This window comes from Phycodurus eques, chromosome 17 (assembly GCF_024500275.1).
Source record: "Phycodurus eques isolate BA_2022a chromosome 17, UOR_Pequ_1.1, whole genome shotgun sequence".
Classification (NCBI taxonomy): Eukaryota; Metazoa; Chordata; class Actinopteri; order Syngnathiformes; family Syngnathidae; genus Phycodurus; species Phycodurus eques.
In genome coordinates, this window is record NC_084541.1 from 20976931 (window position 1) to 20992623 (window position 15693).

Below are 15693 nucleotides of genomic sequence, written 5' to 3' on the forward strand. Positions count from 1 at the left end.
AAATCTACAGATAGGAGAATATACGGGGGTACACTGTACAGCAAAATAATACTGCGGGCACCAAATCTGCCTCACAGTCCTGAGGCTCAGGTTGGAATCTGGGCGATGGCCTTCCTCCATTTTCTATAACGAAGGGCGAGCTACACCATGGGCTAGTTGCCAGCCAATCGGAAAACACATACAAACAAACATCCTTTCACACCAATGGACAAACTCGAGTCTACAAAGAAGCTGATATGCCTGTTTTTGGAATGTGGGTGCACCCAGAGAACATGCAAACGCCGTGGCCAAGATTCGAACCTCAAAACTGTGAGGCAGACGTGTTGACCACTAGCGCACCATGCTGTCATTAAGGCTACAGTTCTAGCATCCGAGTGATATGCTCACTGCGTATAGAGGATGATTTCGAAATCACAATTCGGCACACCCGTCGCCTTGTATGTCAATATACAGGAAGTACAGGTATTAAATCGGTCAAATATGACAGTAAATCACATTTAAGGGCTATGTTACATTGTGAATCGTGGCTGTGTACAAATTGAAAGCCATTGGGGGACACAAGAGGCCGGTGGGCTGAAACGGACAGTCACGACTTTTATTTAAAACACAAATAAATGACCACACACGCAGGGCTAACGCTAACGCGTTGAGTCCGTTTATTTATTATGTTTTTTATTTGTTTTGTAAAAAAAATATGCATATCATATTTTTAAACCGACGGAATCGCGAATCATCTTAGCCGCCTTAGCTTTAGCTCGCTAGCCCTAATCACTGATTCGCTAGCTTTACGCGGTATTGTATATGGCTGCGTCAATCCGGCATTACCTAAACACACAATCTGTCTGGTCGCGTAGTGGACATTAGGGGGGGTGGGGGGGGGGGGGGGGGGTAAACGCCTAAGGTAGTCCCACCGGCGTCAGTTCCATTAGTGTCGATGTAAAAATTCCCCACAACAGGTAAAGCGGAAGGAGGATTTTCTTCTTGTTGGCCTTACCGAATCTCACCACCGGGTTGCGACGCCGCTGTCACAACACAAAATCCTTCCCGCTGCGTTGGCACAATGGTACATTCCAACGCGAGGCGACGCTAACTCCGAGCGTGACAGAGGCTACGCTAAACGCAACAACTGTAATAAAAGCACTCCAATATGTAGCTCTTATATCAATACAGCGCAATATACATCAAATCTAGGCACATTCTAAAATAATATACACGGGAATGTAAAAATGTACTCGTCCAACTCGTTTTTGTAATTGACAGTCTACTTTAGCCAATGGCAGAGGACCTTTGGAGGCAGCCCGTCCAATCACATTTGGAGTTGGGCGGGAATTAGCTTATTTCACAATACAACTCGACACATGTGAGACACGCTCTCAAATGTTAACGAATATATCAATATAACTTGATACATAGTAAATATACGATTATTTTAAATACAATAAACACGGGATTGTAAAAAATGTCCTCGTCCAACTTGTTTTACAAACGACAGCAGTCACTAGCCAATGGGAACAGGCTGTCCAATCGGATTTGGCTGGTTTAACAACACAGCTCGAAAATCTGATACGCGCTCTCACATATGTAACGTATATATCGATATATCTTAAATCATGGCACATTGATGCATATTTTAATATCATAAACTCGGGAACGAGAAAAGAAAGTTTTGTCGTCCGAGTCGTTCTTTTATAATTGACTACAGTCGCCAATGGCAGCGGATTTTATGAGGCAGCTCGTCCAATCGGATTTGGAGGAGGGCGGCGCTTGTCTGTTTCACAACACGGACGCCTTTGACAACGATAAGAGACACGACCGGTTTCTTATGCTGGCCGTGTCAGAGCGAAAAGATGATCATCGCTACTGGTTAAAAGGGTAAGAAGCGATTCTTCTTTGCAGTGCGCAAAATGTCTCTTGTTTTTTTTTTTTTTTTAAATTGTGTGTGTTTTTTTTAAATTGTGTGTGTCTGGAGAGGGACGTGGACCTCTTTGCTGATGCAAGCAGTCTTCTGTGTCCAGGGTTAGGGTTAACCCCTTCCTAACAACGTCATAGACGTTTTCACGGCTTCTGACTTGGTGGAACCGACGCTCACTGGTAAATGAATAGTCAATATTCAAATTGCAAGCACTGGACACATTGCGTAGTCATTACAAGGGTGGTCATTAACGTTAGCAGTACTCTGATGTTAAAGCACCGATACTCCAGAATCAAACAACTTTAACAGAATCATTTTAACAACCAAGAAAGAAGAGCCCAGTGCAAGGTGGTGCTGAACATTGCCAAATATATGGTGCTCATTTTTAGTTGCAAACCGAAAATATTTTTCCGACGTCAATTGGTTTCACCTGTAAAACGTTTTAGCATCTCTATTGCAATAAATTTGCCATAATCTTCTAATTGGTTAATTGGTTTTCAATGTTCAACAAAGTCATCACATATGCATACGATTTGACAAAAGGTACATTCTTTTCCAAGAGGAAGCACGTATTCTTCTAACATTATCCATAGAGGGGGAAAAAAACAAAAACGAAATCTATTTCTGTGTAGGTTGATGCATATTAATTCTGGAGGGGAAGGATGTTTGGTATCAGGAGAAATAAAGCAAATCTCAGCAGGGAGTAAAATGAAACCAACGCAAATTGTTTTGATGAATATTTTTTGTTTGCCTAACTGCATCATTGCCTAAGTCGTTTTGAACAGTCACAATACAAAAAAAAATACCAACGTGCTTGCTAAAAATGGTGTTTTTCTCTGTCTGTCAGAGATCCTATAATGTTAGAAACGTCCTGTGCAAAAATCGCCAGACAACAATTGACCACCAGTTCAAGAGAATGCGGTCGCCGGTTTTTGCTTCGCCTTTACTGTATGCATATCCTATGATTATGATGATGATGATTTTTATTTGTAGGACTACTGCAGGATGAAGGGTCTTTACCTGGTGGAGCCCGTGGTGGCGCTGTACGCCTTCTCCGCGTACCTCACGTACCCGCTGGTGCTGCAGTACGTCTACCGGCGGCTGTGGCAGCAGCTGACCAATAGCACCTACCCGGTCTCCGACAACACGTCCACGTGCGCCGGCGACGGCCGCAACCACACCTACTTCCAGGCCAGTCCGTCGGATAAGCCGCACAAAGCGCATGCGTGCAAAGTGCTCCGCTCGCGCATAAAACCTCAGTGGCGCCGTCAGAGCCGACTTGAATTCGTTCCCTCACCGCGCTCGCTACAACACACAGCAATGCTGTCATTAAATGAAACAATTTGTTTTCTTCAATTCAATGGACATTATGCTGCTCCTTTTGTTGTGTGCGCCTCGGCCACCAGAGGGCAGAATAATACAGATATGCATGAAAATGGCCAGTCCTCAGTAAGTTGCAGTAACATTGGTTATGCTTAATAAATGCATATTACGCATTCTTGCGTGAAATTATGATTTTTTTTTGGGTGGGGGCGCGGCAGATTCATGACAAATTCCATTCATTTCAGTGGGGAAAGACGATTTACGAGTCACATCTCAAGGCACCACTTTATTGCTACATCAGCGACAAGTGTCTCGAAACTGAATTTTCAAGTATTACACGCTGTATTTCATCGAGTATTTAAGTTTGTTAAAGAGGATGCGTGAGTATTGTATCCTGTGTCTGGAAAAAACGTAAAAACCATTCCGTGTCGGCTCGATTGCTCGATATCTTAAGTTGAACTGAGTAAAAGGGCCTAAATTGATCACGCCCGTCGATTGAGCGGTTCAAAAAATTGCTATAAGTCAACCTCTTATCTTTTGTGTTTGCTGTTGATGCTGCACATTTTGCAGTGACTCCACTATATAAATATATATATATAAATAGAAAGGAGTTCGTTTGACAAAATACACTTGAATTGCTGTTTTTGTAGGCGTGCGCCACAACGCTAAAGTTAGTCGCTGCGTCAGGTGGGCAGAAGTTTATTTCCACTATGCTAGTTGTGACTTCTGCTTTGTTTATATTTACTGACACACAGAGGAAGAGCGTCAACTTGGAAGTCAAAGTGTAATTAGTATACATCAGAATCTGACGGTAGCACAAAACTTCAAAAGATTGACACGACAAGCTACAAAATGTATAACAGGCCAAACAAAACGTAGCCCAGCAGATGTTTGAGGCAACAACAGAAAAGCGCACGCCTGGCAAGCTTCGTCCCATCTGCGGAGTTGGCCCGTGTGTCAACTGGACGCCACCACTGTGATCTTTTTGGAATAAGTTGCGTCGACTATTGAGGAAAATCAGAGAAGTAGATCATTTGCACAGTAATTCGGGACGCGGTGTAGTATTAGCTAGCAAACTAGTCTTAAATAACACGACGACAAATTGACGTGACGTGGCGCACGCGCCAAATGCCACGAGTTGCCGTCTGTTTGACGTTCCGGTGTGGTCTTTCGTCTCCAGGAGGTGCAGGAGCGGGCGTCCCTGTTCTCGCTGTACTCTCAGGTCCTTTCGGCCGTGCCCTCCTTGCTCGTCACCCTCCTGCTGGTGGCGTACAGCGACCGCGCGGGGCGCAAGGTGGCCATCGTCCTGCCGCTTGCGGGCACGCTGCTGTACACGCTGTCCCTGCTGGCGGTCTCCTACTTGAATCTGAACGTCTACCTGCTCGTCGGCGCCACGCTCCTGTCCGCGCTCTTCGGGGGCCTGGGCACCTTCCTGGGCGGCTGCTTCGCGTATGTGGCCGACCTAAGCGGCGGCCGGCGGATGACGCTGCGCATCGCCGCGCTGGACATGATGATCGGGCTGCTGTCGGGCGCGGCCTCGCTATCCACGGGCTACTTCGTGAGGGCGGCCGGCTTCGACGGGCCCTTCCTGACCTCGGCCGCGTGCCAGGTCCTGGTCCTGCTCTACGCCGTCTTCATCCTGGAGGAGACGGTGACGCCGCGGGACGCCGGCGCCGCCGACCCGGACGGGCGGTCTGCCGTGCGGCAGATGTTCTCCGCCATCTACCGGATGTTCGCCGGCGTCGGCCCCAAGCGGCGAAGGCTGCTGGTCCTGCTGATCTTCGTCTTCGCCAGCTTCTCCTTCGCCCACATGGGCGGCTTCTCCTTGTTGGTGCTCTACGAGCTCAACGAGCCGCTGTGCTGGACCGAGATTCTCATCGGCTACGGCACGGCACTGTCCGCCACCGTCTTCCTGTTCAGCTTCGCCGGCGTGGCCGCCTTCACGTACTGCGGCGCCCCGCGGCTACTTGTGGTGCTGATGGGCATCTTGTCTTTGGCCGTGGGCATGACTGTGGTGGCCTTTTCCAAAACCACTTTGCTGATATTTCTAGGTGAGATATTAGCGCATCCTTCGGCTTCCTCCCACATGCCAAAAACATGTGAGCTTCATTGATGACTCTGCAGAGTTTTTGGCATGACTCCTTCTTGTGACTGGCCCCAAGTCAAACCTGAGATCGTTCAGAAGCTCCAAAATTGCAGAAAGGGAGATCATACACAGGGATCATTTTTGTTTGTGGCATTTCAAAACGTTTCCACAAGCGGAAAAGAGCTGTTCTTCCCGTTGCCTCTCATTTTGCCTTGTCAGGATTCCGCATTAGCGGTGCCGTTCGTACCTCCCTTTCAGACTCTAATTTCCTTAGAAAGGGAATTCAGAGATTGGTTTCTAAACGCATGATAGATGTTTCAAGATAAATGCCGGAAACCCGTGCAACGACTGAGAACTACGCAGTACTCAATAGTGGAGATCGAGCATTCAGATGTTTCTCACCATTTTGAGTTTTCTTGAATTTCTGGGCGTGTCGAAAACGGCACGTCGTGACGCACGCCCGCTCCCCTCCCCCGAGAACTTGAGCGCCTTCGTTCGCATCGGCTTTTTTCCGCCGCAATTTTGACGTGCGGTTAGCTCGCTAGCTAGCTAGCTACTGTATACCCACACCCCGAAAATTCCTCTTCGCTTCGGATATTGCGCTGGCGTGGCCGCTTTAGAGCGCCTCGTTGTTGGCCGTGAGTGCACGCAGGTCACCGAGCGAGGTGTCACCGGAGGAACGATCGGTAACGCCGTCTTGTGTTTTTGCTGTGCTCGTAGCGCGGGTTCCCATGTTCCTGTCCGTCATGCCCTTCTCGGTGCTGCGATCCATGATGTCAAAAATCATCCGCAAGTCCGAGCAGGGTGAGTTTTTGTTGAGGCGCCGCCGCTCGGTCACCTTGAAACCTTAAAGAGCTTTTCCTCTTTCTCGCCAGGTGCGTTGTTCGCCTTGCTCTCCTTCGCGGAGGTCCTGACGGCCAACGTGTCGGCGGCCGTCTTCAATACCGTGTACGCCGCCACGGTGGCCCGGTACCCCGCTTTTGTCTTCCTGCTCGCCGCCGGACTTTGCGTGATACCGACCGCGCTTCTGGGGTAAGTGTTTTACAGTTTTACACATAGGCGGTAAATACGTAGGCCTATACGAGCGACGTCCGAGCGCAGCGGTCGCCGTGTTGTCACGGTGACGTCTCCCGGACGTCGTCGTCCCGGTGAGAGCGCGAGCAAAATTCGCCGCGGTCTCCGCCGGCGCGACAGGATCGAAGCGACCGTTTTCCAGCGGTACCTTCCGCGCAGAACGGCGACATGAGGAAAAGGCAGCTTGAAAGGGGTTTGCGGAAGAATTCGCAGGTGGACTTGCCACATGACTGCTTACGTAATAAATGCTGAGCGAGCAAATGTTTTGTGGAAATGTGCACTTTCGTAGCTGCACTCGGCCTTCCTTGTAAACGCGCAAAGTGTGCGCTCCTCCTGTGTGCTTTGTTGCGCCGAGCGCACACAGGAGGAGCGCTCAAGTTGTACTGGAGTAGTAGTATGGCTACGACTTGAGCGAAGTCATGCATACTTGTGTGTTTTCATGACGTCTGGATCATTTATGACAAAAACGCAAGGATTGCACCCTAAACCAGACTTGCTTGAAACCGTCATTTAAAATCCTACCCCAGACTTGAACCTCTAACTTTGAAACCAAAACTCTGACTCCAACCCCTGATTTCAAAGCCTAAGGCTGGAAACCGTCAGTTCGGAGCACAAGCCTATCGTCAACTTGAAATTCTCATTTGAAAGCCAAACCCAGACTTGAAACGCTCGCCTGCGCTTTTCCAGCCTAAATTGAAACTCTCATTTGAAACCTCATCCAAACTTGAAAGCTCAAAAGCCTCACTTGAAACCCTACCCCAGGACTCATGGACACAAATACTGGGACGCGCACACTTTGTGTTCCCAGCGCGTGTCGCAATGTATTCGTCCGGTCGGAAAACGCGACTTCATCCTGAAAACGTTTGGCCTCCCCAGCGTGGTGTGCGCGATGGGAGCCGAGGTGGCCGCCGAGGACGAGGCGGCGGCGGACGACTGAGTCGGAGGAGCGTCCTCAAGCGGACAAGGATGCGCCCGAGGACCGCCACCCGCTGCTAAGCTGAAAAAACCAACAAACCAACAAATCTGCTCTTTGTCGTTTCTTTGAACTTCCCGTCTGGAATTGTCACTTGCGCTTCTTCCGAAGTACCTCACCGATGCCCGTTTTACAAAAAGGTCAAGCGGGTTGTCGTCCTCCGGCTCTTCTGACATTGGAACGCCGTAATCGCGTAGCATTAGCATTTGGCGCGCTACGTGAAAGGCAATAAATGCTCCGCAGTTTGCTCCCTCAGGGAAACTAGAGAGACTTGACAAACACAAATAATTTTCTATGAAAATGTAATTGTATGTCACAAGAATAATGTGTCAGGTTCGGTGCAGTGTGTTGTGTGTTTGACAATTGTTTTTAAAAACAAATCAAGTGTGTCGTCTTCCTGTCCAAGCCACCACTAGAGGGCTCTCTCGAGTCGACACAGGAGTACACGACAGTCATGCAAAAGTGTCAACGCTTCAAAATCTCTGCATCAAAATGGACGCCATTGGAGTCCCCAAAGTCCAAAACCTCAGCCAAGACATTGTAACCGTCATTGCAAACCACAATGAAATCAAGCGCATTTCAAATTCGAACTTGAATCCCTAATCCTGGCTTGGAATTTCGATTGTATCTATTTTGTATTTCACCTTTACTCATCCAGGAAAACCCCACTGATATGAAACATCTCTTTTCCAAGAGCGTTCCAATCAGGACGGAGGACAAACGCACAAAAGCAGGTTCGACGATAGGGGCTCCAAACAGTCGGACGATCTCAGCGGTTTCACTTGGCGAAATCTTTCAAAGCAAATGAAACGAACCATCGACAGCTTTTAGTCCTCTAAAAGGGTTCACTTGCAGCTGCTGCTGGAATCCTCATTTGCAAGCCTCAGCTTCTTTCGAGGCCCCGATTCTGGCAACAATCTCCACTTGGAAACCCGAACCCTCACTTGAACACCCTCTTCTTGTGGAATCTCGCTCATTTGAAATTCTACAATTCCCAAATTTGCGTACCTCCCTTGAGACACAAATTATTTTTTTAAAACACAAACTTTCAACTCGGGAAAGGAGGAAGTGTCGCCGCCAAGCCATTCGCCTTTAGACTTGGTGAAGCAGCATGTGGCTCACCGCCCAAAGTTATTCTCATACGCCGCCTGTGCGTTTGTGAGACTAAGTGGGACGGCACGCCGCCAAGTGGGGTGCTTGCCCAATGCAATGTCTCCCCTCACAGAAGAACGTCATTGGTGCATTGGGATCATTTCTGCAGACGCTTTCCACTGCAGAAAACCGCTGCCTGCCGGTGACTTGAAAAACTTGCGTGCGTGTTCATAAAACGGCAGACGGAGAAGGCGGCTGTCGTAATGACAAAAGAAGAAGAAAAAAAAGGAAGAGGGGGGGGGGGAGGGGAAAGCTGATAGTAAACGACGAGAAGCTAGTAAAAATAATGCCTTTATTTTGCCGTTTTATTATACGATACGTATACATATTTTTAAAAAAGAACCGCGCTGAGAGAAAATAAAGACTTCGAGAAACATTTGTGAAGAACAATAAGAAGCAAGTCGAGACGAGACCCAGCCGAGTACCGATCGAGAATCAGCCAAAAGCAGTCGAGAGCCGAACGAGAACCGGCCCCAGAAAACTGTCAAGAACCAGTTAAGACCCAAGACAAAAAACCAAGTCTGAAACAAAAAGAACCAAGTTAGGAGCCACATCTGAACCTGACAAAATCCAAGTCGAGAAACCAGGAGAAGGAAGCGAGTCCATCTGTGCCGCAGACCCGGAGTCAGACTTGGGTTTTACTCTTGGCTTGTGTGCACGTCGAGCGTGTTTGCAAAGAGTCCGCGGACTCGTCCAGATGGAATAGCACAAGCCCAGTTCCTTTGGCACCGCCGACTTCCAGGCAACTGGAAAAGTCGTCCCGGTGCCGGGATGTTTCCTGGAGTTCAGCTCCAACACGCGCACGCACAAACCTTCTGCTGGAACACCTCAATCATAAAAACAATGCTCAAACCTGGATGTGACAAATATACTACTTGTGGTGAGGATTTGTTCCCCCAATTAGGGTCAGTGTTGGAAAGTGAAGCAGTACAAATCTATGATGACTCTACTTGGGTACAGTTTTCAGGAATGTGTGCTTTGTGTACTATTGAGGTCCACTATGGGCCTATAAAAATCCCACTGAAGGCAAAAATCCTATTTGGAAAGGGCTAACTCACATTGGCTAATTAACTCGGTCGGGCCCTGGTTAAGAAGTAACGCAGCCGTTAGTAGCTAGCGAGTACCATCACAAGCATTTGCCGTTTCTTAAAATGTCTTTTCTTTTACTTTCTGTTACTTTTTTTCCTTACATTTCAGTCTTTACTTTTTCGAGTCTTCCCCCCCCACAAGCGTCTGTACTTCTACTGAAGTGTGGAAGTACTTGTGCCACCTCTGATATGATAGGCTCCCTAGTAAAAAAACAAACAAAAAGAAAAAAATGTAAAAACGTGACTGAAAGCAGACGCCGGCGCAGCTGTGATTGTTTCTCCGCGATGAGAGCGACGCTACGCAGACGTCACGTATGAGCTCACAATCGCGCGTCAACATTTGGAACAAACAAAAACAATCGTGCGCCAGGGAACGTCGGCGCGTTCTTTCAATTTGTTCTCGCCTTTCATTTCATGTCAGCGAGATAAAACACATGACAAGAGTGACATCATTACAACACGCCCAAAAAACATTTATTTATTCTATTGGGAGATAAACATTTTCACACAGACAACACAATAAATGTAAGTGAATCCAAATAAGTATCTATTTTTCAAACAAATAAACATCTTTGCCGCTGATCTTAAGGCTAAAAAAAACAGAGAGCAAAATGCCATAGACAGGCTAACAAATAGCATCTACGTGTTGGTGTTTAAGCGACAGATATTTGAACCCAAACGGTGCAGCAACACACACAGGCCTATTTTCTTTATCCTCTGCAAAGAATGACAAATATTAATTACTGTGCCATACTGAGAAGCTGTGAATGTCGCCATGTCGATACTATAATGTTAGAATGCCCCCGGGTGGCCAACGGGCGCACAACAGAAGGAATTGCACGATCGCAGTGAACAATCGTGATGTCGTTACCGTATGTTCCGATACGAGGACGATATTATAGACTGCCTGTTTTCTTGTGAAGTAACACATTACAAACACTTTTCGGAAGGGATTGGTCGCATTTCCGTCGGTTTTAGCGGGGAAGTCGTTTTGAGTTACGAGCGTGGGCGGGGAACAAAGTTAAACTCCTATCTCAAGGCACCATCGTGATTCGCGGGGAACCGATAGCTGGGATAGACGCCCGCACACCCACGACCCGCGTGAGGAGAAGCGGTATGGAAAAATGGATTTATCCCTTCAAATTATCGGGACCTGAAATTTGCGCGTAATCGTGTCGCTGCGACAATGAAACGCCTTCAGTCCTTGACAAATACCGGACCGGTCGCCAGTCCACACCGGGGCACGTCCAGATGACCGTTCGTAACTTTGGAAAAAAAGCAGCACACCTGCAGCGCGGAATGTGCGGAGGAAAGCGGCGTTGGCCGCTTCCTGGCCGCTCAGCTAACAAGTGGCGCCCGCGCGCACGTCCGCTTCCAATCTCAGTCGTGGACGTTTGCACACTTGACGGAGGGAAAATGTTCACGCGGCGCCTTGTGGCCCACTGAAGCGTCATTGAAGAAATATGACACAAACGCAGGGTGGGGTTCAGAGTTCAAACGGAGACGCGCACGAGAGAAACGGCGCACAAATGAATATTATTCATGCGCCGAGTAGATTTCATTGCGGATAATATCGATGTCATCGTCAATTACTTTGAACGGGGAACGCGAGAGCGACGGATTTGAAACCCTAACCCAGGCTCGAAACCTTTATTTGAAAGTCTGAGCCTTCTTTGAAACCCTGGTTTGAAAACAAACGATCAGAATTTCAAACCGTAATCTTTGTTTGGAACCCAGGCTTGAAACCCAAACCCTTGTTTGAAGCCATTATCCGAGCCATGATTTGAAAGCGGAACCCTGTTTTCAAACCCCAATTTAAAATTTTAACCTAGGTTTAAAACCCTAACCCAGGCTTGAAACCCTAAACCTAACTGAAACCCTATTTTCAAACGTAAACCAGACTTCAAACCATCATTGGAAAGCCTAACCCTGCTTTGAAATCCAAAACCTACCCCGAAACCCAATTTTGAAATCCCAACCTTTGTTTGGAAACCCACCCCAGGCTTGATACCCCAATTTGAAAACCCCAACGTTTGGTTGAAACCCAAATCCTGTCTTGAAACTAATTCCAAACCAGCAGCAACGTATGCGGCAAAATGAGGGAAAAGATCCACCCCACCTATTCACATTGTCCACATGTTATTATGGGATGTGCATCAAAAGATCCGAAGCTGAGAAATACCTGGCGGCTCCGGCGCGTCTTATCGCAGACCGAACGTCATTTCCATGTTTACTAGGCCGCGCGTGCTCGCCATCACGTGCTCGGGGGGCACGCGCGGGTCGTGGCTCTCGTCGCCGTACTCCAGAGTTCGTGACCTCTGCCAGGCAAAGTCACGCTCGAACACGTGAAGCAGCATTTTTTTTTTTTTTTGTTTGGTTTTACTATTCAAGCATTTTATTTTATGATCCCAATTAGCTTGTTCGGTCGTTATTTGGCAGGATTTAGAAAAAAAAACAAAAAAACAAAAAAGTCGAGAACTACCTTAAAAAGTACACTATCGCCACTTACGGGCCTTGGAGTTCAACAACTGCAAAGTACAACTAAAATGTTCATTTAGCGTATTTAATAGGAGACGGCACGGTGATCGACAGGTTAGAGCGTCTGCCTCGCAGTTCTGAGGAGCGGGGTTCAATCCCCGGCCCCGCCCGTGTGGAGTTTGCACGTTCTCCCCGTGCCAGCGTGGCATTTCTCGGGCACTCCGCTTTCCTCCCGCATCCGCAAAACATGCGTGCTCGGGTGATTGAAGACTCTAAATTGGGTGCGAATGTGAGTGCGAACGCTTGTTTGTTTCTCTGTGCCCTGCGATGGGCTGGCGACCGGTTCAGGGTGCACCCCGCCTCCTGCCCGAAGGTAGCCGGATGGATATTTAATAGATGTCAAATAAAATAATGAAACAATGCTCAGTATTAAATATAAACTAGACATTGGAAAGACTGTTATGATTGCAGTTAGTAAATCCTCATCAGCAAGTGAGTTAGCCGCAGGATTACGTGGGGGGGGAACTTTTCTTTTTTTTTTTTTTTTTAAAACCAGAAACTTAGCGGACTTGTGTGGCAATGGACAGCAAAGAAACCGTAAAACTTTGGTGCGGATCTGGATAAAAGTGGCCAATTCTTCTTATATATTAAAAAAAATAAAATAAAATCCTCACTCAATTGAGAACCAAGTTATAATGCACATTACTGCCCCCTAGAGAACTGGAGTTCAACTACAACCATTTTCCTCGGCTTATCCAAGGTTGTTTTCTTTTTTTTTTTTGCTCTGTATTAGATATAAAATGTCATTCTCTCAGTTCAGAACCACTTTGTTATGCACATTAGCGCCCCCTGCAAGACCACAGTTCAACTACAGCGATAAACTGCTCCAAATTTCGCAATTTTTTAAAAATTTTTAACAGACATTTAGTGCTGTATTAACTATAAAATGCGTATTGGAAAGAAGGAAAGATAATCAGACTCTTATCTCACGTTCTTATACACGTTAGCGACCCCTACAGGACTGGAGTTCAATAAAGGTATAACGGCCTTCGGGCTTCCGATCGGCTAACAGCAGTTGGGGGTTACAGCGCCACCTGTTGTTCCGGTTTGCACTTGACAAGCCATACGCATGCAGGCAAAACCTCTGAAAACATTTTTGTGATCCGATTTAACGAGAGAATGCGGAGGGCTTCGGTTCGCGTGTGGTTGTCTTCAGAATTCTCCTCCAAGAAAAACAAAAGCGGACAATCCCGCCCGATCCGTCCGGCGGCGATTCAAACGTTCCGCAGCTTCTGCCTGGGCCGCGGCGGCGGACGCCGTTAACGCCGTTAACGAGGACCGCTCGGCGCTCCGTTGAGCAGCTGGAGAAGAAAATTGTTTTCACTCCAATCAGGGATCCCTTGATGTGATTTAGGGTCACTCAAGACGTTCTTCAAAGTCGCACGCCGTGACCGCAAACAATGAACGGGCATTCCTCACAAACTAAAGAAGCTCATTCGGTTACTCTTGTCACTACGTAACTGTCACGTCGGATGTCGACGGAAAATTTGTATCGATTTGCAAAGACGGACGAGGCAGCGATCAAAACTCAAATGTCCGCGTCGCGCATTTTGCCGTCCAGCCCGCAATAAACACGTTTTCCGGTCCACGGCACAAAACTATCTTTGAGGCGAGAACGCTCGAGCGACACGCTAAACAGGAAGCAGCTGCTACGTTCAACCCGACCGACCGCTTATCTCGCTCCCGACCTCGGCCTGTACTCGGCCTCGCCTCCGAAGGCCCGTGACGTGCGCGACACACACGCACGTAAACGGCGTAAAACATCTGATCCGGGAAGTCGAAACCGAGAAACGCCAAGTTGAAAAACGTTCCAAACCAAGAAGCGGGAAGTTGAAAAAAACATGACACCCACATCCGTGTGTGTGCACGTACGTGTGCGCGTGTGTGGCCGTGTAAGTGCGTTTGTGTATCTTTATGAGAGTGTGAGTTTGTGCCTGTGCTTGCGAGTGTGTGCGTGTGTGTGTGAGTTACTGAGTGTGTGCTTGCGTGTACAAGTGTGTGCAAATGTGACACATCTGTGTGTGCGTCTACACTGTGTATGTGTGTCCAGGGTACTGCGTTTGGATGTCATTTAGGCACGATATAAGTAAAGTAACAGGCTTTTACACACACACACACACAGGCGCGTCATTAATCTGTCATTGATTCTAAATGTGGACTGGCAGCAACGTGCGAGCGTGTGTGCGTGCGTGCGTCTCATTAATGTCACAAAGTCACATCTGGCTTCTAAATGCACAGACGTGAAGTGAGGTGCCAGTTTCCCACGATGCCTTGCTGCGGGGCAGGAAGCAGGTGGGAGGGTGGACACACACACACACACACACACACACACACACACACGTAGCGAGGAAGCTCCCGTGGCAGAGAGCGCGCAAGATGGCCGTCGGATGGGCCTATACAGGAAGTTCTCCGCTGGGCCCGCTTCCTGTTTGCTCCGACTCGCTCTCGTCACCGTTTGAACCCGATTCGAATCACTGGTTTTTATCTGTCGAAATATGGAAATATGTCTTGAACGTGAAACCGATCCACGTCCAAATATCCACGACATCGTCGATTAATCGACTCCGACTCGACTTCCTTTACTTTATAGTCGAGTCGTTCAGTTGCCGCCGCAGTTACCTTGAAAAAGTAACTTGGTTACTTTACTGATGACTTAAGCTTAAAAGTAACTTACTGCACTGATGACTTGATTTCAAAAGTAACAAAGTTGGAGAAAAGTAACTTTTGAGTTACTTTCAGCAGTACTTTCTCCGCCGTGACTGAATCGAGCGTCTTGCTTATTGACTTGCCGCGTGTTTGGCAATGAGAAATATCCGTCGCCTGAGCATAAATAGCATATTATTATTCAAAAGCATATTAAACTCTGGTTCTCGTGAACAAAAAAAGTAACTATCGGCAGATAAATCAACGTAACTGTAATCTGACTACTCGACGAGTTGGTTTTCTTATGACATCACTGGAGCACATTTATGTCACAAAACGGTAACGCGTTACCGGCATCGCTGGTGGTTCATCCGCTAGTGTGCGTGTGCGTGTGTACTGGCTCCCTTCAAGCGTCAGTTATGTAGGATTCCAAAAGTTCTCATGATTTTGCCAACAAAGGCGCGTATCCTGGAGAGCGCTCCTGCGCTGACCCTTCACCCTTCAGGCCCAAAACACCTGACGACAAGACGGATGCCGAAGGAAGCGCGGCGATGATCTTTCCGGCGTTTACGTGACCGGCCCGAATGGATTTTTGACCCGGAAGCCGGTCAGAAGAATTCCTCTGCCTCCTGCTCGGACGGACAATCTTTACGTCTTCCTGTTTTCTTACAGGAGCCTCGCTGGACACTTCATAATGTCGCGAGGCTTGCTATTGTCCGGTGTGGTCGGCTTTTATATGCTAAAATGGGTTTTTGGCGTGCGTTTTAAAAATGATCCCTTTCTAAACGGGCTTTGTTTAGATTTTTCTAGGCATGGCTGCGTACCGGGTGAGTTTTGACGCGCGGCTCAAACAGCTCGGGCGAAATCGGCTTTAGGAGACGACGTCACCGAAGATAAAGGAGGA

General features: G+C 47.8%; 2 protein-coding genes across 16 annotated transcripts in view; one reads left to right on the plus strand and one right to left on the minus strand.

Moving 5' to 3' along the window:
• Window positions 1-1669, minus strand: part of synj1 (synaptojanin 1) — a 31246-nt gene extending 29577 nt beyond the window's left edge. For 5 of the 12 annotated variants that reach the window (XM_061701913.1, XM_061701914.1, XM_061701915.1 and 2 more), the window contains exon 1: window positions 826-1669. The gene's annotated coding sequence lies outside the window, so the exon portion shown is untranslated. The remainder of the gene's footprint in view (window positions 1-825) is intronic. The other 7 variants (XM_061701918.1, XM_061701919.1, XM_061701920.1 and 4 more) reach the window with 3 other exon arrangements.
• A 118-nt stretch (window positions 1670-1787) lies between these two features.
• si:dkey-5g14.1 (lysosomal proton-coupled steroid conjugate and bile acid symporter SLC46A3) lies at window positions 1788-7755 on the plus strand. 4 transcript variants are annotated; one of them, XM_061703207.1, is made up of 7 exons: window positions 1788-1872; window positions 2016-2091; window positions 2906-3103; window positions 4416-5286; window positions 6042-6125; window positions 6197-6353; window positions 7272-7755. In XM_061703207.1, exons 3-7 carry the CDS (start codon window positions 2918-2920, stop codon window positions 7330-7332), a joined length of 1359 nt encoding a protein of 452 aa, XP_061559191.1. In that variant the 5' UTR covers window positions 1788-1872; window positions 2016-2091; window positions 2906-2917; the 3' UTR covers window positions 7333-7755. The 4 variants fall into 4 exon arrangements, with proteins under 4 accessions (XP_061559191.1, XP_061559192.1, XP_061559189.1 ...); XM_061703205.1 differs by having other exon boundaries at window positions 1798-1872; window positions 1972-2091; XM_061703206.1 differs by having other exon boundaries at window positions 1804-1872; window positions 2002-2091.
• Window positions 7756-15693: the final 7938 nt, after the last annotated feature.